The 26,525-nt window shown below is 50.2% G+C and overlaps 1 protein-coding gene across 1 annotated transcript in view; it reads left to right on the top strand.

Moving 5' to 3' along the window:
- RALY (RALY heterogeneous nuclear ribonucleoprotein) overlaps nt 1-26,525 on the top strand; it is a 131,665-nt gene that overhangs the window by 94,146 nt on the left and 10,994 nt on the right. The window contains exons 3-4 of the mRNA XM_062009232.1: nt 17,333-17,597; nt 21,302-21,374. Of these exons, the coding sequence (XP_061865216.1) occupies nt 17,342-17,597; nt 21,302-21,374 (329 nt within the window). The 5' untranslated portion in view covers nt 17,333-17,341. The remainder of the gene's footprint in view (nt 1-17,332; nt 17,598-21,301; nt 21,375-26,525) is intronic.

Consider the following 26,525-nt stretch of genomic DNA (forward strand, 5'->3'; position numbering starts at 1 on the left):
TTTTCTTGCCTACTTCTCTGGGGATGTTCAACTTCACAGTCTCATGGTTGCTGCAACCAAGACTTCTCTCAGCCTTCCTGTCTTTGTCCCATTCTTCTTTGTTCATGAGTAACAGGTCCAACAGAGCATCTCTCATCTTCTGCCAGGTGAGTCTCTGCACAACATGGTCTGGACCTCCAGGCAAGCAGCAAACCTGTGAAGACATCAAGTCACATTGGCCAACAGCTGCCTCTGTGTCTAGGAGAGTGTCTCCAGGCACTATCACCCACAGCTTTCTTCTGATGCCAGTGCTTGATTTATCTTCCATACCTCTCCTCTGGATCTTCTTTCATGTTCCCTGCTCCCAGGGCACTACACCAGATCTGCAAGGCAGACATGCAGGTGGAAAAGGCACCATCTGCTCCTGCTCATGCATAGCATGATCTGTGCCATTCATTGCAGCCCATTCCTGTCCCAAAGAGAAGCCTCAACATGCACTCCACGTGCTGCCTCCCGAAAGCAGGACTGAGGTGGCATGCAGTTTGATGTCACTGCATGCACAGCTTCATCTTCTGCTTTGCAGCCTGAGCAGAGCCAGGAGAAACTGCAGCTGATTGATCTCACTGCAGGACTGTAGAACACAGAAAGAAATGACATCAAACAAGGTTTCAGGCAGGGGAAAAAATTAAAGTAATAATGTTAATTCACCTGTTCCTACTCTGTTTTTGCTAGTGATCTCAATGGGGCAGAGACACTTAACTGTATCAGGAGCTAGTCTCTGTGTGGGCATACAGAAGGGTAATAGTTCATGAGTCAGGGAAGGAGCAGTTCAAAGCACCCATCCCTACTTGCATAGCTGGCCACCTGAAGTTCAAACTGACAGGTTTTTGTTCACACTGAATGAGAATTGAACTGTGAACAAAACAGCAGAGTGTCTTTTCCTTACTCAGCTTTACTGATGGAACAGCATCACGGGTGCTGGGCCAAAATTAGGATCCATCTGGTAGCAGACTGTCAAAAAATGAATGGAAATGTGCATTTAATTTCCAAGAGAGTTGAAAGTAAGACCTGAACATCCTTTAAATGGGAAAACTTGTATTTTATCAGCCAAAGGCACATTCTTACAGATTTTAGGTGTCTAGATAGCGTTACAACTAGAATTGGCTTTAACAAGGCAACTGGATCACCTCCTGCTTCTGACAGCACGTCCTGGTGGTGGCAGAGGGAGGAGAGCTCCTCTGGCAGTGAAACTGGAGGGAAACAAATGCAGCGTGTGCATGAGCACTCAGGTGTGTGATAAGGTGCTGAATGAATTTATTAAGTCAAATTATCCCTTAATCTAACCACCTATATAAATCAGGCCCTGGGACTGCCCTGAATTCCATATTGAACTAATACATCTGGGAGCAGATTTCTTAGGAAAATAACCCACCTTGCTTTAAAAGCCACAGAGAATCTATCAAAACAAGTAGCTTCTCAGTCTCATTATCCACAATGTTAAGCATTTGTAACTCACTTATAATCCTTCCAGTAGCTGGCTGCTGCCATGGCTTGGTCCAGCAGGTTGAGAAATTCTCTTCTCCTCTTGCACTCTCCATAATGGCACTGGCCAAGTCATCAGGTAGATTCTACTTTGTCAAGTAACAAGGATTTTGTTTAAAAGTATGTTTTCCAACCTTTGAATAGTTCTTATGACTGAACTGTCTCCAAACTATCTGTTTTCCCTGGATTTTGACCAGGAAGGGTTCTGCCAGAACCAAAAGCAGAATTATCAATGCCTCCTCAAACCATTGCCTGGTCTGATCACCCTGGGACTTCATAAGCTGTTTGGATCCACTTAATTTTCCACAATAAGCTCGAGAACATTTCAGAGTGTCTGCTTCCCAAAAGAAGATGCCTCACTGGATGAGTCTCATCCACACTGCTCAATTCAGTGTTTGCTGTGAACCCCTCTCTTTGTAATTCTCTGCTCCCCCAATTTTATCCCACATACAGACAGCAGCAGTGGTGATTTAATGCCTTCCCCCAGGTCCCTGCTACAGACAGAGAACGTGCTGGGTGCAAGAGTGGACTGTGGGTTCTGGGAGGAGCTGTGTGCTAATGGCTGGAGACTTCCCTGTTTAGCCAGGTCTTAATCCAAGCTGATGTTTTACTGCTCAGGTCTCTTAGTGAAAACATGGGCCTCAAGTTCAACATCTTGAAGAAGTTTAAGTGTGTTGATACTGTTATGAGTCCATAAACCCAGCTTAGGATCTTACTGCAAAATGATCTGACTTTACTTCCAGAAGGTGTATATTCCATACATGTGAGTTGATTGGCATTAAGGATCTTACAGTCATTATACAGAGCAGCTATCACTGTCATCATTTGCATTTACAAGTTCATTTTCATCAGAGTGCCTTGCAGCCAGGAACAAAATGACTTTATTTTGAACCCAAAAAGCAGCCCCTTTGTGCTGATATGGACTGAGGCACTGGGAGGTTAAAGAGCATGGTGGGGAAAAGAAAAAAGGGAGGATTTCTCCCAGCTTTCCCATGTGAGATGTTCTCATGGGTGCTTCAAAGAGTGAGGTTTTCACCTGCGTACATGAAGGATGATCAAAACCCTTACCTCAGAGCCCTCCCAACTTCAGTTGTCCTCCTGAACTGCCAGACAGCTGCAGAGACAAAGTGTGTGAGCCATATAGACAAGTTCAGGAATTAAATAACTTTAGAGGAAGTGACTGCCATGATGTTTACTCCTCTCTGCTCAGGAGTGAGAGGTCAGTTGGACAGGTAGCACTGTGGAAAAACACCTCTGCAAAGCCAGAGAGATAAACACAGCTGCTTATGAATTCTTCCTGTGGAAAAAAGAGAATGTTTTAAATAGCCTGATGTGATAAAAGATGACTTGATGCCCCAGGGATCAGAAAGCAAGCTGTCTCTTTATCCCAAACATGCCCCTGGGGCACTGGGCTCATGGAGCTCCAGGACGTACCCCTGGGTGGGACACCCTCAGCCAGTGGTTCTCTATGGGGAGACCAGTTCCCTCCGGGCAGACTGGGACAGAGCTCTGAGGGCCAACACAGTCAGTGATGAAAAGTCTCCTGAACTCACTCAGCTTCTTCCAGAAAAGCAGAGAAGGTTTCTCCAAGCTCCAGGAGATCAGCTGCCTCACACAAGCTGATGAAGAGGGCTCTTGCCAACCCCATGGACTCAGCAGCTGGTCCCTCCCTCACCTTCTTCCCTGGCTTGATTTTAAAAACACCAGGCTTTTTTAAAGCAAGCTACTCTTTTCTCTTTTTCCTGCCAAAGTGTTTAGCATATATTTGATATTCTCCCCTGCAAAGGCAGGGTAGGAATTGTGTTTTGAAAAATTGAAACAAGTTTCACACTATCACCTGGTGTCAGGAGAAAATGCTGCTTACCAGTGGGCTCCCAGTACAGTCATTACAGGTGAATGCCAAGCCCTGCCCCTTTGCCATTACACAGTCCACCTGCAAAAAAAACCAAAGCAGCAATCACTTTGACCTAACACAACTCAAGTTTAGAGGATGAATGGTGATTAGGAAAACACATAAAAATGTGATTTTCCTGATTTCTCTGCCTCGAGTGTTGGTATCCTACAGTAGTGAGTTCCCAAGCAATAACTGCATGTTGTGGAGAGGTGTTGGCATGTTTCAGACCCCTCTATAAAATATAAATGCATTACATTACAAAACCTCCTTCTTGCCTTTCCCAGAATCAGACTCTCACAAGCCCATTTGGTCTGTCCCAGGGGTTTATCTGTGTGGTGCTGTGGGTGCATCAGGGTGTGTGTTTGCATGCACAGCCAGCTCTCCCTTGCAAAGTGGATGATGAGGGAATGGCTGAAACCATGAAGGTTTCACAAACCAGCTTGGAATTCCTCATTTAACTTCATCAGCTTCAGTTCATCAAAGAGTCAGTGCTTGCTGTGGGCTGCCAGCACAGCAATGGCCTCAGTTCCCTTGTTATTTATTACGAGGTGCCTGGTGGAACAGAGCAGCACGATTTGCACCCAGCCCATTTAAACATTTGCAGATAAGCACTAACCAGAGAAAGCAAGTGGGGGTTGGTTGCCCAGGGTTTATCTGTTAGGGTCAATAGCAGGTTCCCTGGAGGGGTTCATCATCCATCAGACTGGAACAAACCCTGGATGTCTGAGTGCTTGGGCCAGGTCTGCAGCGTGTGGGGAAGATGCGTGGTGAGCTCTGTAGCAGGGGCTGTGTGGTGTCTGCGTTCCCAGGGAATGGAAATAATGCAGGCAGACTTGCCCAAGCAGGGCAGGGGGAGCTCAAGGTTATGAAAATGAAATCATTCTTCTTCTCTTGCTTTTCCAATGACTGCTACTGTTAAAATGAGTAATTGTGGAGCAGCCGTGTCCAGACAGATCTGTTTCTGCTCACCGTGCTCGGTGATAGTCAAAGATGCCCTACACAGCAAGGGAAGCAAACAGCAGCTGAAAGTCACGCTGACTCGGGTGAGTCTCCACAGATCTGTGGGTCAGTGATGGTAGACACAGTCCCAGGCAGATGGTTTTGCTGATAAATGAACAGATTTGATAGAGTGAGATAGGATTAGGGTTAGCAGGATAAATGTCTGCCTGCCTCTGTGCATGATCAGGGGAGTGAATGAAAGATAATTGACTTTTGCACATGAGGATGTGAGCCACAGGGTTCAGGGGACTCAAAGAAAGCCCTTTGCACTGAGCAAGCACACTAGTCCTTTGTGATGGCGTTGCAGGCAGTGGTGAGGTGCTGGCCACTGCCAGATGCAGGATGCAGAGCTCCTCACACAGTGGTGTGGTCCGTCGTGGCCACCCCACAGCTGAGGCACGACAGCAGTGCTGCGTCTCTGTTCTGGTGGGACTCCTCCAGGACACTTCCAGTGGGCTCTGGTACAGGGGGCAGCTTGGAGAGAAGCTCGTGACAAAGATTTTAGTGATAGGTTTTGTTGCCTGGGAAAGCAAGGCTTGCCATGGTGGATGCTCCCTCCAACATGCCCAACAAATTAAAGCCAAACAGGCAGTAAACTTCCATGGGCCATTACCCCTCTCACAGAGGAGGTTAAGTGTGATGAGGGCCAAATTATTGTTTAACATGATCTAATTGATTTTATAAGCTGTTGTGTTAGCAAGAAGCTCTATGGTGTTCCCCTGACATCGCCCAGACAGTTTGGTAGCATCTGGTGCGTGCCCTTCCCCACTGGCAGTTGAGCACTAGAAGGTGCTGGTAGGCATTGGCTTTGCATGTAACCCACATACTGGGGCTTGTCCCCAGGGCAAGGGTAGAGCAAGGGTGCTACAGAGACCTGGAGAGCTTCTGCCTTCCTGCCATGACTCAGAGGCTGTTCAGCATCCCATGGGAAGTGCAAGGTTTGAGCTGCCCATGCTGATGAGGAGCTGCAGGGTCCCCACAGAGCCAGGGAGTCCTTGGTGCCAGCACTAGCCCCTGCCCTGGAAGGAAAATTTGACTTTATGTGTTTGGGTCCATCACGAGGAGCAACTGGCCCATCCCAGAGCAGAGACAACAGGCCATGCCAGGCTCTGCTGCCTGGGATGAGAAAGGTGGCCCCATGCCCTGCATCCCAGACCGATCTCTTGTACCACATACAACACTGGCTACTCTCTCAGCAAGCACAGGCTCTCCATGCTTCATATTCCTCTTCCTTGTACCATCAGGAGGAGCTTCTCTGGGCCAGGGGCGAGGAGCAGGGGGTAAGTCCAAGTCAGGGCAGATCACTGAGCCCTTGTGTGTCTTCAGGGGTGTGTGGCTGCCCTGGTGTGAAAGGCTGCATTGGAAGTGTCAGATGAGGCAGCACAGTGCTTGGCACAGTGTCCTTTGCCACTGTGGTGCAAGCAAGAAAAATGAACAAGCCACTTTTTCATTTAGTTTGGTACTGGGCTACAGAGCTCTTCTGGCTCCAACCTCCCACCACTGCTGCTCATGTCCCAGAGACCTCAGCTCCTGCAGCCCTTCAGCCGTGGCTCCTGCGTGGGGAGGAGTTGCTCTCCCTCCCCAGAGGTGGGCCCAAGGCATAATGAACGGTGATGAAGCCATGTGTGGCAGCCAGTGATGCCCTGCACACATGCAAAGTGGTATTAGCCCTGACTCCCTCTTGGCCTGATGCTGCAGCAGCAAAACCCACCAACTCTGACTAATGGTCCCAGCAGCTGTGGAGGATATTTGAGTTGCTTTTTGCTTATGGATTCAATGGGTCCCTGGTAATTAGAACGTGGCAACATCTAACACATAACAGATGATACAGCAGTGGAGGGAATTTGTCATTGCTTCACTCCCTGTGGCAAGGAGGACTCATAAGTCATAGCTGACAAATCTTTTAATGACTTTTAAACTTCATTTACAGAAAAGGATGACCATAATCAACAAACAATGATGGGTTACTAATCTCTCTGTATTATTATAAACTGACTTGAAGGGGGGGAAAGGGATAAAACCAGGCTCACTAAAGCTGGGGACAGCACGCTGATGTCTGACACACAGTGTGCTAGCAAGGCTCAAGTTGCCCCAGGGGAGGTTGAGATTGGAGCTGAGGCAGAACTGTTTCCCTAAGAGGGGTGTCAGCCCCTGTGCCAGGCTGCCCAGGGAGCTGGGGCAGTGCCCAGCCCTGGAGGGATCCCAAAGCCGTGGAGCTGAGGTGCTGAGGGCCAGGGGTCAGTGGTGGGCTGGGCAGGGTGAGGGGAGGGCTTAGACTTGATCTTAAAGGTCACTGCAGCTTGGTAATGCTCCTCAGGCCACCATGACATGGCCAGAGGGATTTTGTGTGAGGAGATGAGCACTGGGCTCATGGACATGGCAGGAGGCTCTTCTGTGACCAGACTCCATTTCTTCTCTGCCACATGCAGGAGATGCAAAAAGCAGCAGCAAAGACACCAGTTCATTAACAGTTAAGAAAGTTGCCAGCAATTTCACTTCTTTTTCTTCATAAATAAATCATTTACTGTTAAAACAACATTTGGGCTGGTGGGGGGTGAGATGGGGGGGTTGGGATGGATTGTTCATTAAGGAACATCAAGTCAATAGGCAGCTGACGAGAACCTGTCTCCACTGCATACGAGTGGGAGAGTGGGGGATGGGAACATTGTGCTTTCCTATTAGGTTGTGAATGATAAAGAATTAAAGAATAATTCTCAAGAAATTAGTCCTGGCCAGCCATTAATGAGCATCTCAGTAACACACTAATGAGCTGGCTTCAGATGCCTGTAAAGAAAGGACTTTAATTAGATTAATACATGTAGCATTGTCCATAGCCCAGCAGGTAATCATCAGGTTTTGCACCAGGGGGATTATGGATGACATTCTGTTTAATTGCTGTTTCCTTTTCATTTTCTTGCCTTTTTTTTTTTTTGCTTTTAAAGATTCTTTCCTCCAAAGAATTCTGTTTCTGTTCTTGAACATAACCTAATGTTACCCATGGAATTCTGCATCTGAAAGTGCTGCCAGACTGGGCTCATCTGATTCAATTGACCTTTAAAATTTGTTTTGCTGCTGTCAAAAAGAATGTTGATCTGTTCACAGGAGGTTTCCAAGATGATTAGAAGCAGAGACTTGAAAAATCTACTTGTTGCATGTTCTGCAGTCAAAGGATAATCCCAGCTCCTTGCTTTCTTCCTTCAGGAGAAAAATACCTTGATTTTAAACATGTTTTCATGGAAAAGTAGAGGCCAGAAAGGTTCAGTGGGAATGGGGAGACCATGTCAACCAGTCAAAAAACTGCTGGGGAGCTCCTTCTCATAGGATGAAACCCAGGGGGGTGATCTATGTTTGGAGGGTTGGACTAGATGATCTCTGAAGGTCCCTTCCAACCCCTGCCATTCTGAGTCTATGTAGGCTGAGGTGATCCATTAGGCAAGAGGCCCTAGTTCTTGCTTCTAGTAAGTACTGATGGTAGGATTCCTTATTTGGTCTCATATGCTGTCAGGACTCTGATGTTTTAAATGCAATGTTGTTAGCATAGGAGTGAAAGCCTGAATTTAACACATCAAGGTTGATACCTGCCTGAAAATCCTGATCAGTGCACAACAAACATCCTCGTTTCCAAAGGAATTCAGCTCTGAGACAAAGGGCAGGACTGAGAATCCTCTTGGATGCTTCTGGATGCACATTGCACTGTTGGTGGGACAGCTTTTGTCTATCTTGGCCAAAGGGGAGACTTTGGCTTTATCAAACAGATAGCAGAGAGCTCTGCCACCAAAGCCAAGGTAGATCAGCAGCTTTGGTGTGAAGGCAGAGCATCGTGGCCCCATGGGGAGGAGCACGTGTACGTACACACCTCTGTTAGCTGCAACACGACTGCACATGTGTGTGCAAGGAGCTGTGCAGATTTGTGGAGACAGGCAGGGTGAGAGGCAGAGCTGCTGCAGGGGCTGCTTGGATGGAGCTCAGAGCTTCCAGTCACAGGTCATCCCTCTATCACACTTATTAGGAAGGATTTAAGGCTCTAATGAAGAGAATTTTAAGCTTTCTATAGGCATGAATAATATGTAGAGCAGATGGCTACGAGCCACAGCTATAAACTAACTGCTGACCTTACAGACTTTGTAACTATTGTGCCTTTAACTGACTAAATACTTACTAAAACAGCTATTTGATTATTTATTGCTCCTTTATGAAGGATTTACCAGTTGCACTGAAATATAAATCAAGAGACATTTTTTCAAGGATTGGCAGGATTGCTCCAGTTCAAATGACTTGTTTTAATTAAAAATTAAAGAAAGAGGCTGTTTGCATAGTAGGACAGGTAGCTAAAGGGAGATGACGAGGGAGCTAAGTCTGCTCAAGCTGCTGTGTGCTCAACATCCACTGTTCCAGACAGCAGCATCAAACAGGGGGAATCTCAAATAGAGAGCACTCAAAAGCAGAGGGATGAAGGGAACTATTTGTGCCTCACACCCCACCATTTGGCACAGAGGCATCAGCATTCCCCACTTGCAGGTCCCAGAGCTTCAGCAGGGGGGAAGATAGAATCACTGAATTATAGAATCATTCTGGTTGGAAGAGACCTTTAAGATCAGCGAGTCCAACCCCTCACCTCACACTGCCAGGCACATCACTCAACTAAACTATGTCCCTCAGCACCTCAGCTCTGTGTCCTTTGAATATCTCCAGGGATGGGGACTCCCCCACCTCCCTGGGCAGCCTGTTCCAACTCTCTTGGTGAATCACTTCTTCCTAATGTCCAATCTAAACCTCCCCTAGGGCAGCTCCCCCATTTCCTCATGTCATGTCTTTCATCACTGGAGAGAAGAAACTGGCCCCCACCTCACTATAACCTCCCTGTCAGGGAGCTGCAGAGAGTGCTCCTGTCTGCCCTCAGCCTCCTCCAGGCTCAGCACCCCCATCCCTCAGCCCCTCCCCAGCCCCTTGTGCTCCAGCCCCTGCCCCAGCTCTGTGCCCGGCTCTGGCCACGCTGCAGCCCCTCAGTGTCCTGTGGCAGTGAGTGAGGGGCCCAGCACTGACACAGCCCTGGAGCTGCAGCCTCCCCAGGGCCCAGCACAGGGGACAATCCCTGCCCTGCTGCTGCTGGTCTCAGTGTTTGTGGTGCAAGCCTGAGGCACAGTGTGGCAGTGCTGGAGTGCTGAGCTACGCTGGAGCAGCTCAGGGAGAGGATGTGCTGATGGAAAAATTCACAGTGCGTCAGATGTGGCACAAAGATGGATCAAGGGGACAGTCAGCCCCTCCTGCCTGAGCCCTGCAACATGCAGAACTCAGCATCTGCCACAAGCTCATGGTGTCAGCCTGGATTATTTGCTTATGTCCTGCAGCAAATGTGCTTTAATGAACCAGAATTGGCTGATGGGTTCTCTCCCTCCTTTCCGTCTGTGCAGCCCAAGCGCACAGAGTGGATGCAGCCTCTGTGCAAACAGGGGTGAAGGAGGCATGGGGTAGGCAGCAGCAACAAGGTCAGGTTACAGATACAGCTGTGACCCCAGGTTCCCAGGAGTTCCCAGCGTGCTTTTTCATGCATGGTAACTGCTGGGTGCTCTCCCATGCCCCAGCGTCATGCAGATGCATCACTGCCTGTGTCCTGTTACAGCCCTGTTGTCTCCAGACCCATCAGGTGTTCACACAATTTCATTCTACTAAGGAAAATCCAGTTTTCAGAGTGGTAACTGGGCTGAAACTGGGCTTGCCACTGAACCCCTCAGAGCCTGGATGCTCAGGAGGAGGAAACCATGTCGTCAGGCAGAAAGTGGCCCCCTCAGCAAAAAATGTGTCTGAGGGCTGTGAGGATGCACAGTGGCAGCATCAGTGCATTCTCCATCTCTGCTCCAGCCACACAACCCACATGGGGTGGCCTGGGTATGCAGAGTGGTGCAGGGAGAGCCCCAGGCTGTGGGTTGGTGCTTGGGTGCATGAGACAGGCACCTCTGAGGCAGCCAGAAGCCAGGTCAGGGGTTGCCACCAACCTTTTTCTCTGGAAAAAAGTTGCATACCCTGTACAAGGAGCCTCTTGTCTGATGGGAGATGGGACAGCCCAAAAGAGCACTTGAGAGACCCAAGACTCTGCAGCAAAAGCATCCTCCCTTACTGGGCTGTACTCAGTTGCACTCTACAGGGGGAAGAAGATTTGCAAAGGGAACCCAACAGCTTCACAACAAACTAGTCTGGCTCCTGCTAAGCTGATCCCCAGCTCGCTCAGCATAGCAGACATTTCCCCAAAGGACAGCCCTGGTCCTGCAGAACTAGTCTAATAATTGTGACATCTTTGTCTGTCCCCTTTTTTAATAACTTTCTGGTCCCTTAACAGCCACATTTGGGAGAAACAAAGCTGCTTTCCCCAGAAAACCCAGGGACTGGTTTCCTTCCAGTTTATTCTGTTTATTGAACCACACAACAGTGAACAGGGTCTTTCTGTTCCCTGGGAGGAGGGCTGAGCCCCTCTGGGTTTCTGTGCAGGACTTGTTGGGGACTCAGAAGTTATTAAAAAGATTGCAGGGTTTGTGTTGGTTATTAAAATAATGCTTCAGAGCTTGGCTCTGGTGTTTGGGGACCCGCTAGCAAATTACTCACAGCTCTCGGGGAGGAATGATTGGCACTGGGGGTAGCAGGGACTTTGCTTCCAAATGCATGTGTGTTTCTGTGCTCTCCGTGGTGCTGTGGCAGTGCAGTCCTTCTGTCTTGCAGCAGTGTTTCTTTCTCAAACCAGGGTTCTTTGAGGCTAAAAGGGCTGTTTTAGTCAGAGCCAAGTGTCTGGCTTGATTGCTGCCCGGATGAAGATGCTCAGGGTGACATCCATGCCAATTGGTTTGTGTTAGGGGGTGTTAAAGGCACTGTTCCTCCCCAGAAGTCATCTTTCTTGCCACTTGCAAGAAATGTGTGGACATTATAGATTTGGGATGAAAGCAGGGGGGGCAACCTCCCAAGAGCAAGGAGTGCTGCAGAGTCGGGGTCTGTCCGGTGCAAGAGCGAGTTGCATAAAGAAGACTCGAACCAATCTGGGTCCTTCAGGCATCCTCCAGCATGTGGGTAGGGCTACACCCACTGTGCTTTGATGGGACCACAGGCTGTGACATCCCTCACACATCCAAACAACACACAGCTTTGCTCGTGCTTTCTGCAGCACTCCAAATGCCAGGTGTCCCCCAGATCTGTCAGGGAGCAGGTTTGGCCCTTCACCCCACAGGACATCTTCATTTGTCATCTGGCTCCCAATGGAAAGCCACCAAGTTGAGAAAACTTGTTACATGATGGAGACAGAGACAGGATGAAACAACCAGCTCCCTCTTTGTGAGCAGGCATTGATAAGAGGAGCAGAGCAGTGCTGCTGTGTGCTGCCGTCACGCTGAAACGAGACAGCTTGCTGCAGGAGACACTGTCAGGGCTCTCTGCTTTTTCTTTGCCTCCTTCTTCTTTGACAGTTTGTCACTAAGACTGAGGCCCCTGGGGTTTTCAGACACCTGGCTCTCAATTAAACAGCTAATCTGCGAAGCAAGGCACTTAAAGCAGGGAGGAAAAATAGCTTATCAAGTAAACCAGCTCTGGCCTTGGGCTCTTACAGGATTGAATATCAATATTTTTAAGGGAATCCTGAGTGTTAGTGGCAGCAGGAACCATGCCATTGTTTCCAGTCATGCTGTCCTAGGAAGAGAGGAGAAATGCTGGGGGGAGAGGACTTTGTTGGGGTGTCCTTGCACCTCCGAGAGCTGCAGCATTTGGACCAGAGGCATGTGCAGGCAGACACAGCCTCTCCTCAGGCATGGGAGCTTCAGGGGACCTCAGCACCTCCATGGTACAGAGGATCCTTTTGTTTTCAGAGTACAAAGCTCAGTTAATCTCATGTTGTGTTTTCTTCTCAGCCTGGCAGTGGCAAACAGGTTTCCTTGTGCCCCACACAGCGAGGTGGTAAATCCACAGAGAGCTAAGCTCCTGGGATCTGTGGTAGGGTCAGGCTGCAGGGATGGTGGTCAAAGGATGAAGGAGAGCCCTGGAGAGGCACAGCCAGAGTGCAGGTAGGTGCTTCTGGGGTCACTGTGGGGTGGCTTGACTGCTGCCCTCCCTGTGCAGAGGGAGAGAGGGCACACAGGAGGGAAGGAACTTCTGACAGTCACATCCCATAAATCTTCTTGTGTCTTTGGGGGCATTTGGGAGTGGGAGGTCTCTGTTATTTCTGGTGGTGCTAGTGGCACACACCCCTCCACTACAGACCTCTCCTGACCTCTTCTGTCTGGGCCTCAGTTTCCCTGATAACCATACTTATCTGTCTTTAGTGTTGTTCTGGGGTCCTGCAGATGAAGGACCCCTTTATACACTCATTTCTCTATGTCCGAGTATTATTACTAGTTGCATTTTGTCTTATCTTTTCCCACTGAACTCTGCCTTGTTGCAGTTTTGAGTTGGGGGATGAAAGGTAAAACAACAGCTGTGAAAATGGATCTGCTGAAGGCAGCAAAGGTTATTAGAATATTAAATATGTCTGTGCTGTGTATGTTTGTCTGATTGGACATATCACCAAGACACTCTGACTCATGCCCACTGGTTTCAACGTGGTATGTCAAAGAGGTGGTGGCTGGAGAAGCCCCTGTGCTTGGCAGCACTGCTCTGGAGGGATGTGTTGTTCCATGGGGAAGGGACAAGGAGCTGACAGGGCTGATTGCTGTGCTGGGTTTAATCTGGGCACAACACAGAGTGCTCTGCTGGAATGCAGTTAGGGGCAGGATGAAATATTAATGTCTGATGATGTCCTTTTCCAGTTGTTACAGTAAGGGGGGCAATAAATGATGTGAGATGAATATTGTGTGCAAGAAGAAACCTGAATGAATGGATCAGAGGTGAGGGGGGAGGCTGTTTTCTGCAGGGGATGTTGGGTTTGAATGCTGAAGAGCATTTTGCACAAGGCTTCTGAACATGCAGTGCTGAGGGGTTTATAAGGTGCAAAATGAGAGCCATGCAGGCCACTTGTTGGATGGAAAACATCACTGATGGTGCCCAAAATCTCACAGCAGTGCCATGAACCCCCAAGTCCCAGCTCCCCAGGCCTGGACAATGCTCCCTGCCAGAGCCCTGCTCCCTGCCTGGGCAGGGACAGCAGTCAGTGGGCAGATGGCACTGGGACAGCATCCCATCTGCAGAGATGTTGGGTTCTCATTGGCTTCTTCCCAAGTCTTTCCCAGCAGCATGGCCATCACCTTGCCTGACCCTGAGTTTACCATCTGGTAGCCCCATCCGATCGCTCACCAACCAGAGTCACGTCCCCCTCGCAGACCTGCAGTGTCCTGAGATGGCCCCAGAGCCACAGGGGCTTCCTCCAGGGAGCCAAAGGAAAGGCTTTACCAAGGGGAGTGGCTGCTGAGCTCCCCACTCCATCACTGGTGCCCACATTAGTGGTGACCAGAACTTCTCCCATCTCCAGCTTCCTACAGCCACGGGCTTTATCAGACTGGGGGGACCAGCTTCCCACATGGGGAGAAGAGGAGACAGGGCAGGGGAGAAGCACATGTTGGAAGAAGGTCACAGGAGCCAGACAACGAAAGCATGAGCTGGGGACAGGGCTGAGAGACCTGAGAGAGGCACAAATTCCCCTTCACACCCCCACCTCCATGATGGCCAAGGTCATACCTTTGGAGGGCAGATCCTTCTGGAAGTGGAGATCTGTCTGGTGCCTTAGTGCCCACCTGAGAAATGCCTCAACTCCACACAGCTCTTCTGTTTTTAAAGCAAACCCAAAGAGCAGAGGTTCCATTGGCAGCAGCAGAGCTAGTTCAAGTTGCACTTACTCAGAGGAGGCAGCCCACTAGATTTGGGAGAAAACACAGATTTTATGTCCTCACACACTCCCCATCCTACCTGAATCCTCCAGCCAGCCCTCTCTGTTCCCATGCACAGAGGCAGCTTAACCCACATCCCTCCCACACAGGCTTAAGGAGCTCAAGTGCTCTGATGTAATTGGTGTTTGCAATTGCAAACAGCTGGTCAGAGATTCAGACTATTGTAAATAACACACTTCTGGGCTGGTTGGTGTTGTTTGGGCAAACAGCAGCCTGGGGTTTCCCTAAGCTGGGAGTGAAGGGGTGGCAGCAATAAACCTCTTCAGCAATGTGATGTGAAGACAGAGACAGGGGTGTATTTGAGTGCTATATGTTGTTTTCAGGAAGAGAGTATTCATCCTGCCTGGCTGCACCTGGGACAGACCTGGGAATGGTATGTACTAATTTGACCAACCTACTGACTTGCTGTGGCAAAGTGTTTGAGCAGACATGGGTGATGTCTGTTTTGACTTCAGGAAGGGTTTGATGAGGTCTCTTGCAGCATCCTGGCATCCCAGCTGGGACATGGAGTTCTGTGAAATGAGTCCTCGAGGCTCAAGCTGAGTACCCAAAGTGACACACACAGCTTGGCTCTTCCTCCATTTCTCCACCTCTGCATTGGGAAAGGGGACAGTTTCCTTTGTGAACCTTTTCCACACTGCACTGCAAAGATCTGTTAAAACTGATAGCATTAGACCTGTGTCATCATATAGATTGGAACTTGGGGCAACTTGAAGAGATTGGGTACCGCTTGCCAAAGATATGAGGGTTTAATTCACTTAGATGCCTTTAAAAGTCCTGCCCTTTGATTATTTTCTCCAGACCTCTGTATGGTCTGGCTCTAAATGATGAAAGGAATCAAGTGTCCAGTCCTTTGTGCTCTCAAAAAGGCAGGGGTCTGCACATCCCAGCTTGTCTGATCAGAGCTCATTGATTGCAGTCAGTGTTAAACACTCTGTGTCTCCCTGGGTTCAGCTGCAAACAACCTCTTCATGTGGGGTTGAGTGAATCTCTTCTGTTGTCTCTTTACCTCCATGCTGGACTGAAGTGTCAAATCCTGGAGATACAGAGCCAGTGGCATCGAGCTCTAAAGGGTTGCTGCTTATCTAGAAGGGTAAAAGTACCCTCAGGCAAAATGGGACTATGGACAGGATACAGGCTGGGTATCCCAAGGAGCTCAGGACATCCATCACCTGAGTAGCCAAAGTAGTGCTCACCTGGCAAAAGGATGAGTGTAATGGAATTATCCCCCAAACAGATTTAAGAGGAGGCAAAAGCAACCAGAGATTTCAAATCCTGTGTGAAACCTCTGTGCAGGAAAAGGCAAAGAAGAAGGAGGACTCGGGTCTTTTGAAAGTCTTGAGTGCAACACCAAAAAAGCATGTGGCAGGGAATGCTGTGGCTTTTTCCTGGGCTCTGCCTGTGTGGTGAGGAGCGTGGAGAAGTCTGTGTGGGTTTGGGCTCTGCAAATCCAGAGCATCATACCCTACCAGTGTCAGTGCCCCAGGCTGTGGGTGAGCAGAGCTGCCAGGGCTTGTGACCAGGCTGAGCAGGTCCTCAGGAGCTGCACCCACACAGTCAGGCAGCTGCCACTGTTCCCACCTCAGACCAAGCTGCTCAGACTCGGGCTTTGAGCCCAGGGAGCCAAAACCCCAAAGCCAGGCAGTGCTTTATCCCTGCCCAGTGCCAGGGCAGACACTGGGGACTCCCAGGGAGGTGTCACCATGACACCACGACTCTGCAATAGCAGCATGTCCCCTGTGCCAGAGCTGATGTCTGTCTGGAATCAGGGCACGCTGGTGGCATTGCCTCAGGTGCTGGGAGTACCTACATTGCCTCAGGTTCTGTGATCTAGGTGCTGGGAGCACCTGCATTGCCTTGGATGCTGGGAGCACCTGCATTGCCTCAGGTTCTGTGATCTAGGTGCTGGGAGCACCTGCATTGCCTTGGATGCTGGGAGCACCTGCATTGCCTCAGGTTCTGTGATCTAGGTGCTGGGAGCACCTGCATTGCCTCAGGTTCTGTGATCTAGGTGCTGGGAGCACCTGCATTGCCTTGGATGCTGGGAGCACCTGAATTGCCTCAGTTTCTGTGATCTAGGTGCTGGGAGCACCTGCATTGCCTTGGATGCTGCTGGGAACACCTGCATTGCCTTGGCAGTGCCTGTGGGGTGCTGCTAAAAGGGGTGGGGGAAGAGCAGCATTTCAACATGCATCATGAAATACCTCCCGTAGCTCTGAGCTGACCTTTCCTAAGTTAAAATACCAAACACAATGTGTGCAGCACACACTGGGGATCCCAAGCATCCTCTCTGCTCCTGGAAGATGAAAATCAAACTGATGGCTTCAGACAAATGTCATTCTTGCTGCAGAAGCGTGAGCAGGCAGCCTGATGGGCAGCCAGGCTTGCTTCCATTTCACACCATTTCCAGCCCTGCCCCTTGCTCCAGGTGAAGACTGTTCTTAGGGGCTGCCTGTGAAATACCCAGGGCAAGAAACTTTCTGAGGGAAGCTGTGGGGAGCGCGTTGGAGCGGCTTCCAGCCCATGTAGCTGATGGCTCCGTGATCTCCAAGCTCACAGTGACACCTGCTGGTCACACCGCTGAATCGCTTCGTTGGCATCCAGAAAACTCGAGTCATGTTGCAGCGTGTGTGTGTGGTGAGAGGTGCCCGGTGCTGGGAGGTGCCCGGAGCTGGGCACGAGCAAAGGTGCATGGATGCACACTGCTGTAGAGAGAGCAGTGTAGAGAGAGGTTGGAATTAAGTGTGGAGAGTTTAAAGCTTTTATATAATGGCATTAAAGCTTTCACTTAGATGTAACATTTCCTTAACTCTTGATTTTTTTCCCCTAAGAGCAGCCAGTTCACACCCAAAGCATCAGCGTGGGACACAGGCTGCCAGCAAGAGCTCTGTGCTGGCAGCTGCAGCCACCTCCCCAGCACAGGGGCTCTGCAGAGGTGGGATCCCTCCAGCTGTGACTAGCTGAAGTCGAGGAGCTGTTTCCCTGACTCCAGATGTATCCACCAGCCCTTTGTGTGACCGGCAGTTCCCTTTCACGCTCCTTCCTGACGCCCGCTTTGTCCCTTCAGGTGTTCAAGATGTCATTGAAGGTGCAGACGAGCAACATCACCAACAAGAATGACCCCAAATCCATCAACTCCAGAGTCTTCATTGGCAACCTCAACACAGCAGTGGTCAAGAAGTCAGACGTGGAGACCATCTTCTCCAAGTACGGGCGAGTGGTGGGCTGCTCCGTTCACAAGGGCTACGCCTTCGTGCAGTACTCCAACGAGAGGCACGCGCGCGCCGCCGTGCTGGGCGAGAACGGCCGCGTGCTGGCCGGACAGACCCTGGGTAAGGAGCTTCCTACAGCCCTCTCAGCTGCCCAAGGTGAAGGATGGGTTGGTTGTTCCCGTGGGGATGGGTTAAGGGATGGTCGAGCTGAAGTGTCGATGTGGAGATCAGGGTCAGGTCTGGTGTTGGTCAACAGATACGTTGGGAGACACAGCTCTGTGGTTCATAGTGACAAGGCTGGTCTGGGAGGGTCCCAGACCCCATCAACAGGGGCACAGGCAGAGCTGGAGCACTCCTAGGACATAGGTCAGGTAGGGGCTGAAAGCTCCTGGATCCCTTGTGAGTAGGGGCCAGCAGTGAGGCTGGCAATGGCCATTGAGGCATGTCAGTACTCTCAGGGCTGTGACGCTGTAGCCCAAGAACTTGTGTTACAAGTTGTAATTATAGGAGCTGAAACACAGTTCTGAATTCTCCCATGTCCTTGATCCAGTGAGGAAGAACAAAGGTGGGAAAAGACAGAATCACAGAATGGTGGGGTTGGAAGGGACTTTTAGAGATCATCCAGTCCAACCCCCCTGCCATAGCAGGTCCCACCTAGATCAGGTCACACAGGAACGTGTCCAGGCAGGTTTGGAAACCTCCAGAGAAGGAGACTCCCCTCTTCTTCTCCAGAGAACAATTGCATGGTTCCCTTTCTGGACCAGGCCATACTCTTTGCCTGCCAAGAGGAGTCTAAGTCAGACTGGCTCAGACCAACTTTAGCCAGCTGATGTCAAGTGAGATAACTTCCCCCTTAGACACATGAATGTCTCTTGTCTGCACTGCTGTGTGATAAGAAATACCACACAAAACCACCCCAGCTGCTCCCAGCTGCATCCTTATTTTGCAGATTGCTCTGAAGTGTCACATGCTGAGAAGCTCTTGTCACCAGCTCTCAGCTGAGAATTGGAACTGGAGGCAGTATTTTTAGTAAAGCCTGCTGCAGGCAGTGGTCATTGGGCACCTGGAGGGTGATTTGCAGCCCATTCCCACCCTGCTTCTGGCACAGCAGCCTGAAATGAAAAGTTGCATGCTAGACCTGATCTTTAAAACAATGTGCAGTTTCCATCCATGGTTTATTCAATATGAAACTTCTTTTCACTTGGGTTAGGGTCCAGAGAGCAGAGCTGCAGAGCAAGGTGTGCCAGGGATGTCTCCAGCCTAGGCACTGCCCACGTGTGCAGTGTGATGGACTGAGGGAGCAAAGGAGCTCATTGCAGTGCTCCAGACAGGTACAGGAGATGCAGCTAAGAGACAGGCAACACTGCCCACTTAGCTGAAGAAAGAGATGAAACGTTTACCATGGTAGGATCTTCTAACTCTCCTCTCAGGGCTGGTCCCAGAGGTCTGGCATGCCAACAAGACAAAAGGGCTGTGTTATAGCTGGGAGTCCCTGTACTGAATGAGGTGCAAATTCAGCTCCCTTTCATCTATCTGGCCTTCATGGGCCAGTCTATCACAAAAGAGCTCAGGAGGCTTTCCTTTGCTGTTCATGGACCAGTGTGCTTTCTCCAGAGGCTCTCTGACACCCCAGTCATTGCAGGAGGCAATTGCCATCCCAGTAGGGAAGCTCTGCACTGGAATTTGGATCCACACCATGACCATAACATGACCATGCCTTGTTGGCTAGACAAAGAGTCACTTCCCCATTAGTGTGGGCAAAGGTGCCTGGACAGAGACTGCCTTGGGGTGGGTAGATGGATTCAGTGATGCAGAGAAGGGAGCCAGAATGGGAATGAGGTGCAAAATCCATCCAGGCTGATGTGCACGCTGAGCTCTTGTCTCTCCTTGTTCACTGTCAAGGGAATCCTGAGGGGTCTGGCTGCCCATCACCACTGTAGGTTGAAAGTATCAATTTCCTGGTCTGTCTGTGAGTGCTGAGGAAGGCTCCACAGTGCTATTTCCAGCAGAGCACACCAGCAAATCGAGCTAATTGTTGTAATTACCCACCATTGAGCTCTCATTGCATCTCCCTTGAAGGGTGTTAATCAGTATGGTGCTGTCATTAGCTCTCCATTTTGCAAGAAAAGTGACTGGCAGCTGGCAAGATGCTTCCTGACAGCAAAAAGGGATGACAAGGGAGCTGGAGCTGAGCAGGGATGTGTTCTGGGATGCACCAAGGAAGAATTTATTCGTCTCCTCTTCTACAGCAAGCAGCATTGCCAGGAGCACTGCATTGCTCAGCTGTCTCAGAAAGGCAGCTCTTGGCCATGGGCCTGTCCTGTGGCCATCCTGTCCCTGCCAGCACTCAGGCTCAACACCTCTGCATCCCCCTTAGCAGCTGAGCATGGGAAGAAAGCAAGCCCACACACTCTGGCTGAGCAGCATCCTGACACCACTCTCCTTACACAAGCTTGTGAACAGTCTGAGCTCCAGCTTCAGGGGGAACAGTCTCTTGCCAGACCCTAAAAGGCAGTCTGAGGGATTGCAAAGTGAGGTGTTTGAGCAGTGGGAGCTGTGCCCCTCAGAGCTGTGTCCCGTGTGCAGCCTGCACTCCTCTTGCTTGGCTTTTTTCGGCACTGCTGCTGTTTGCTGGTGCTCCCAAAGATGATTTGCTTGGTTGCAAATGCAGTCAGCAGACTGCTTGCTGCTTGCAGATCACTCTGCAAGCTCTTCATCTACATGGCCAGTGGACCAGCCTGGCCATGTTTCCCTGTAAAGTCCCTTCACACAGCATGAAGAAAAGCAACAATCAGTAAGCTTAAAGCTGCTGTTTCATGGCATGTCCTGCAAGTCCTGAAGAGCTGGGAACTGAAATACCTCCGTTTGCAATCACAGATCCACAAACCCTGAGCCCCAGATGGAGACTTTGAAACCCACTTGCACCTCAGAGGCTGTAACTTGTGCCACCAGCTCGGCACAGGGACTTGTCCCAATGCTGCAGGGCAGCCTGTGTCCAGATTGGTCTCTGTAAGGAAACCCTGTCCTGTTTGGCTCACATCTGGCAGGCCCAGAAGTCTGACACCTATTTAGGCAGAAAGGACTGGAAGAACAGAAAAAGTATGGGGCTGATTGGAGAAACCAGCAGGCAATTTGCTCACTCCTGGGCCAAGAAGCAGAGGAGGTGAGGCCTCGTGCTCCCCTCCCTGCGCTGCTGGGGCCATGCTCAGCGTCTGCTTGCCCGGCTCTCGGCAGCCCCCAGGAAATTGCCTGGATCGCTCCATGCTCACGGCAAAAGCACGTTTGCCAACGAGGCCGAGCAGAGAAATTTCCTCAGTGGATTAGAAATGCTCATTCTCCTCTCTCCTAGTGGCAGATGCTCCTGTGAGACGAGCTGGGGCGGCTGCAGGCGTGTGCCTGCACCCCATGCAGCTTTTAACGCAGTGCAGCGCCCAGCGACGCCAGCCTGGCTTGTGCTCAGCGCTCATTCTTATTCTAGAAGGAGCAAGGGATAAATTGTTAGCAGCGTGCAGCTGTGTTATATATCAGTGTGCCTTGGCATAACAGCACCGAGTCCTTCTGAGGAGCTGCCCTGGATTTGTGTGTGGGGGTTAGACAATGTGCAGGGTTCCAAAATAAACGGTTAGGTAGCTTTGTAAAGGAAAAGGAAAACGTTTGCCAAGGGCAGGAAGATATTTGCCTTCTAGAAGAGGTCTGGTAGGGCCCCAAACAGGTGGAAACACAGTGGGAGGTGTGGAGGAGTTTGTTTCTGCTGATGGCAGGGCTGTCACAGCCTCCCTTGCTCCACGTGTGCCATGTCACAGCTGCCTATCCCTTCATTGCAGATATCAACATGGCTGGAGAACCCAAACCCAACAGACCGAAAGGACTGAAGAGAGCGGCCTCTGCCCTGTACAGGTACGTCTGGCCCACAGCCCCTCCCTGCCACGAGGGCTCAGGGATGGTATGTGCCTTCCAGAGCTGGGAATCCCCCAAGCTGCTGCCCCAACCTCCTTGGCTCTTGCCCCAGGCAGCCCTGGGCCACTGCTGAACATTCAGTTCTTCTCCTCCCAAGGGCTTCTTGGGCTTTGCGGTGCTGGACTGAGGGGAGGAGAGAGGGCAAGAGGCACCAGGGCAGACCCCAGGCTGGACAGCTCTGCCCCAGCATGTGCAGCCTGTGAAGAGTGATGGACCTGGATGTCATTGGAGAAAGGCAGGCAGTACCTGCTTGAAGCACATAAGAAGTCTTGGAAGGAGGTGTACCAAGAGGAGCTCTCCCCTCCAGCCCCACCTTGTCATAGAATCACAGAATCATTGTGGTTGGAAAAGCTCTTGAAGCTGCTGGAGTCCCAGCTCTCCCCTCACCCTGCCCAGCCCATCACTAACCCCTAGCCCTCAGCACCTCAGCTCCACGGCTTTGGGATCCCTCCAGGGCTGGGCACTCCCCCAGCTCCCTGGGCAGCCTGGCACAGTGCTTAACAAGCTTCTCCAGCTGGGGTGTAGAAGTGGGGCACAGTGGCACATGCTGGGTGTTGGGGGAGAACAGGGAACAGGAATGATTTAGGGAAAAGTGCTGGAGAAAAGGGCAAGAGAAGATTGACAGGGAAAGAGAGAGAAGAAAGGAAGAAAATGGGAAGCCCTTGGGGCAACAAATGGGGGTGGCCCAAGGAGGTGGCCAGGGAAGGGAAGACCCAAGGTAGCCCATGCTATAGAACAGTGACCAAGGCAATGGGAGGGACAAGTGGGACGTGGAGAGGTCTATGGGAGATGTAGGGTGTTACAAAGGTCAGGGTGAGCCTTCAGTGCTTCTCTTGCCAGCTCTGGAGACTATAACAAGATTTTCACAAGAAGTGAGCATTTTCATTTCAGCCCCAGAGTCTGGAGTCATGGGAATAACAACTCATTAAATTCTTGCTCCTGTGGCTGCAGAAAGGAAAACTTGAGAAGGTGTTTGGAGAGTATTCTTGCAGCGCCAAGAACCCCCAAAAACCTGAATTAACAAGATCCCCAAATGTGTTTTATTTATAAATTCTCATGATTTCCATGCCAGTCTGATGGGATGGGTACTGGGGCACTGAGGCAGGGTTTAGAAGGTGTGGTGTGGGCAGGAACAGGGTAAGATGAGTGTCAGGGTTATGGGTGAGTGTAACAGGAAATCGTGAGAGGACTGTGGATTTTTCTACAAAAGGAAGAAAATATAAGAGAGGGATGAAGAGAAATGGAAAAGCCTCTGATTCAGGCTCAGCCACACAGTCCAACATCAGAGTGCTGGGAAATGGCAACCCTGTGTGGTGGCAGTGCCCTGCTGGCATAGGCAAACCAGAGCCTGGGCAGCCCTCTCACCCCCACCTCAAAGCATCTGTTGAGACCTTCTACAAGTCTCTCAGCTGAGCTCTTCCTTTGTAGCTTTCACCAGGCATTTTTTTCAGCTGAGCTCTTCCTTTGCAGCTTTCACCAGGCAATTTTTTCCTCCCAGCCTGGGCCAGCTCTGACTTTCACCAGGACTTGGCTCTCTGGGCTCTGGGAGGCCTCCAGCTGAGGGGGAGCAGCCTCTGCCTCACCCCTGCTGATCTGTGCAAACAGACACGACACAAACCTCTCAGGTTAGCTGCACATACCCCACTGAGCTGGTGCTGGCAGCCAGAATGCAAATCAATCCAGTGCATACATCTTGCAGTGATGAGTGTTTCATCTGCTCTTCATCCCTGCCTTGACCACTAATCCATTTCTGTTGAAATGACCAATATTTTCAGACTTCCAGGCTGACAGGTAGATGAAGAGAGAGGGAACAAGAGCTGTTTGCTTCCTCTCACAGACAGGGAAGTGCTAAAATATGGGCCAGAGAACTCCACTGCTCAGCAATATTTCATCCCAGATTGGCTGTCAGATTTAAACTTTGCCATCTGGACTAGCAGCAGTGATGATGTCTCTTGGAGAGCAGAGAGCCCAGGTTTGTACTGAGCCATTCTTATGGCTTCTCTAACCATCATAAATTGTTCTAAATGTTAGGCTTCAAAAATCACAGCACTGTAATTTACAGAAATGCTGTGTTAAACGTGGAGCATCAGTTTCTCAAAGGTTGGGTTTTGCTTCGCCTCATTCCAAGTCTGTAAGAGAAAGTAAAGGGGAAGGGAAATCTCATTTCAGCCATAGAAGAAGCAACAAGATTCACAAGTCTTATTTGATCCACCAGCCCAAGGTGGGTGTTTGGGTGTTTAATAGAAATCCTTTGGGATGTAGCCTCCCATTTGCCTCTGACAGGTAAAACACACACCCAGGTTCATGCTGTCAGACCTGGTTTTTTGATCTCTTCACAAGACACATCTCCAGTTAATATAGAACCTTGCTGTCAGCACTGCTGTCCCTGCTCCCTCCAGATCTTCAGAGCCTCCCTACCTCTGCCAGAGCATCCTTTTGCAGATGGGGAGTCCTCTGGGTGCTGCTGCCTGGCACCCTGCCTGAAGTGCCTAGAGGCAAATGAGTTAGTGAGGGTGGCTGGAGAATGAACTTGTATTCTGACCATGTTCCACCAGATATTCACATACTGTGTCTCAGAAGCTTCTGGCAATGCTGAGGTTTTTGCCTGCATAAGGAATGACTGGACAAGATTTCCTGGAGCATTTGGGGTCATGTTGGGGTGATCCAGCTGTGCTGTGACTTGGCTGCTTGTTGCATGGGCTGGGAGGGGAAAGTAACTTTGCCCCAGAGCAGTGAGGTCTGCCAGTGCTACACTTGACCTTTGGAGGCACAAATCTCTGCCTTTCCCTGTAATCATAGAACCATTTTGGCTGGAAAAGACCTTTAAGATCGTTGATTCCAACCACTCACCTCACACTGCCAGGCCCATCACTAAATGCTGGTGCTAATGCTGCTCCATAGCCACAGGACAGCAAGGGCAACCTAAGCAAGAACTGCAAGAGCAACCAAGTGTCTGGCAGCTCAGTGGCACAAAGAACTGCTTCCAAAATTGTGACAGACACAAACCACTGTTGGCTTATTTCACAGTCTACAGATGCAGGTGGGCAGTGACTTTCCAGCTCAGCTGGCATCCACATCCCTTTTTAGACCCACGACAATCCCTGCAGAGAGCTGCTGGCAGCCCATCCCTACACAGATCCACTGCTCCCAAGCCTCAGCAGTGAATCCTGGTGCCAAATCCACACAGAAAGGGCTAAGAAACAGCCACAGGGCAGAAGAGGAGGTGAGCAACAGCCCCTGAGCCCAGCAGACCCTTGGCTGCCAGTGAGGGTGGTACAATGGCCTGGCCTGAAGCAGCTACTGCAACCCCTGTGCTTGGAAATGCCCTTTCCACACCTCTCTCCCAGCTTCTGCCTGCCTGGGCAGGAGGAAGGGATGTCACACCACATGCACAAGGTTGTAAAAGCTCACTGTCTGATTAATGCCCAATTTTCCAAGGCTTTCCAGCAGGTATTGTTTCTACTGCTGCAAGAACTAAAGTTGTGCAACCGTTTGCAGAAGGATGTGAGCTGAGCACAACATGTCACTTGTGATTATGAGCATGGGGTTGTCAGCCAGGAGTTAAAAGCATTGCTGCTCAGCAGTGCATCCACTCTTCAGGTACATGCTCAGAAACAGCACCAAAAATGGAGTGGAAAGGCAGCACATAGAAACAATTATGAATATTATTCAATTAGGAATATCTGGATTTTGAACCTTTGTGAGTCATTAATAAATGTTGCTTAATAAAGAGAAGGAAGCAGAAGAAATGCATCAGGAGGTGGAAGCACCGTGTGACTTGGCACAGCCTCCTGCTCCCTCCCTCTGATGGTCCCTGCTTTATTTTCAAAGGGTGCAGTGTCACCAACTGATTGAAAAACAGCAGAAATTATTCCTGCCCACAAAGGCAGGCCTGCCAGGTCACTGGGGAAGGAGCCATCAGTCTCAGGAAGGTTTACCCTTCGTGCAGTGAAGTTTCCAGGCACACCATGTCCAGATAAATCACCCACACTAAGGCACTCACCTCTACTGCCTCTTGTTCTGCATTCACGTTGAAAGACCTGCCTTTTGCCCAATGCCTGACTTCCAATGATGCTGTAAAAGCATTCAGCCACTGTTTCTCTGGCCTCATCTGTTAAGCCATGACCTGACTGGCATGTTATAGCAGGGTCATAGAGTCAGATACTTCCAAACCTCTCTCCTTTCAGCCTACTGCCTTCCTTGAGGGCCATCTCACGCTTGGCAGGTATTGAAAGCAGCACTGCCAGAGGCTGAGAGCAGAGTATGTGCTGTCCCACACCACACTGAGCCTAAGGGTGGATTTGTCTCACCTGAGTTCAGCCCTCTGTGCCGTTGAGGGTTTTGTGTGGTTGTCTGGAGTCCCTTTATGCTTGCTGGATAAAATACCCCCAATTCTACATATATTGTAGGTGTCTGTCTCTGGTTGTGATGGAACTGCCTGTTCTTCCCCTGGCTTGTATTTATCTCCTTACTTTCCTAGTGCCTGAAGCTGTGAGATACATCCCACTGTTTTGAGGGAGTCAGGACCAGCTCCCCAGGATAATCATGCCTCTAATTGCTTTTGAAATGGGTGGAAGTGTCTCCAATCCCTTGAGGATCAGGGGTCAGAGCAGGAGTTTCCCCACACACCCTTGCTTTTCACCCACAAATACTAGTAGATGCTTTTGGACCCAGTGACCTTCAGATCAGGCACATTGTAAGCCAACTCCACTGCCTCAGTAAACAAGCTGCAGAACTGAGCCAGTAGTGATTTCCACCTGAAGAGCACAGGCTGCTCACCCTTGCTTACACATTCCCTGCTGCACAGTGCAGTAACTTTTACAGTATTTATTAACCACTTTTGACTAGTCTTGAAAAAGGCTCAGAACCTCACTTGAGATTCTAGGCTCCTCCATCCTTCTCCAGTCCACATCAGGTTGGATCTACAGGTACCTGAAGTCAGGCTTCATCCTGTTGCCAAATACTCCCAAACTCTGTGTTGCTCATGAGCAAATGGTCTAAAGCTGCCTCATGGTCTCCAAGCCACAATGAGCTTCCCAGCAAGAGCAGCAGCCCACGCAAGGAATCTTTACCGTGAATGAAGACACTACT

This window comes from Colius striatus, chromosome 16 (genome assembly GCF_028858725.1).
Source record: "Colius striatus isolate bColStr4 chromosome 16, bColStr4.1.hap1, whole genome shotgun sequence".
NCBI classification, from domain to species: domain Eukaryota; kingdom Metazoa; phylum Chordata; class Aves; order Coliiformes; family Coliidae; genus Colius; species Colius striatus.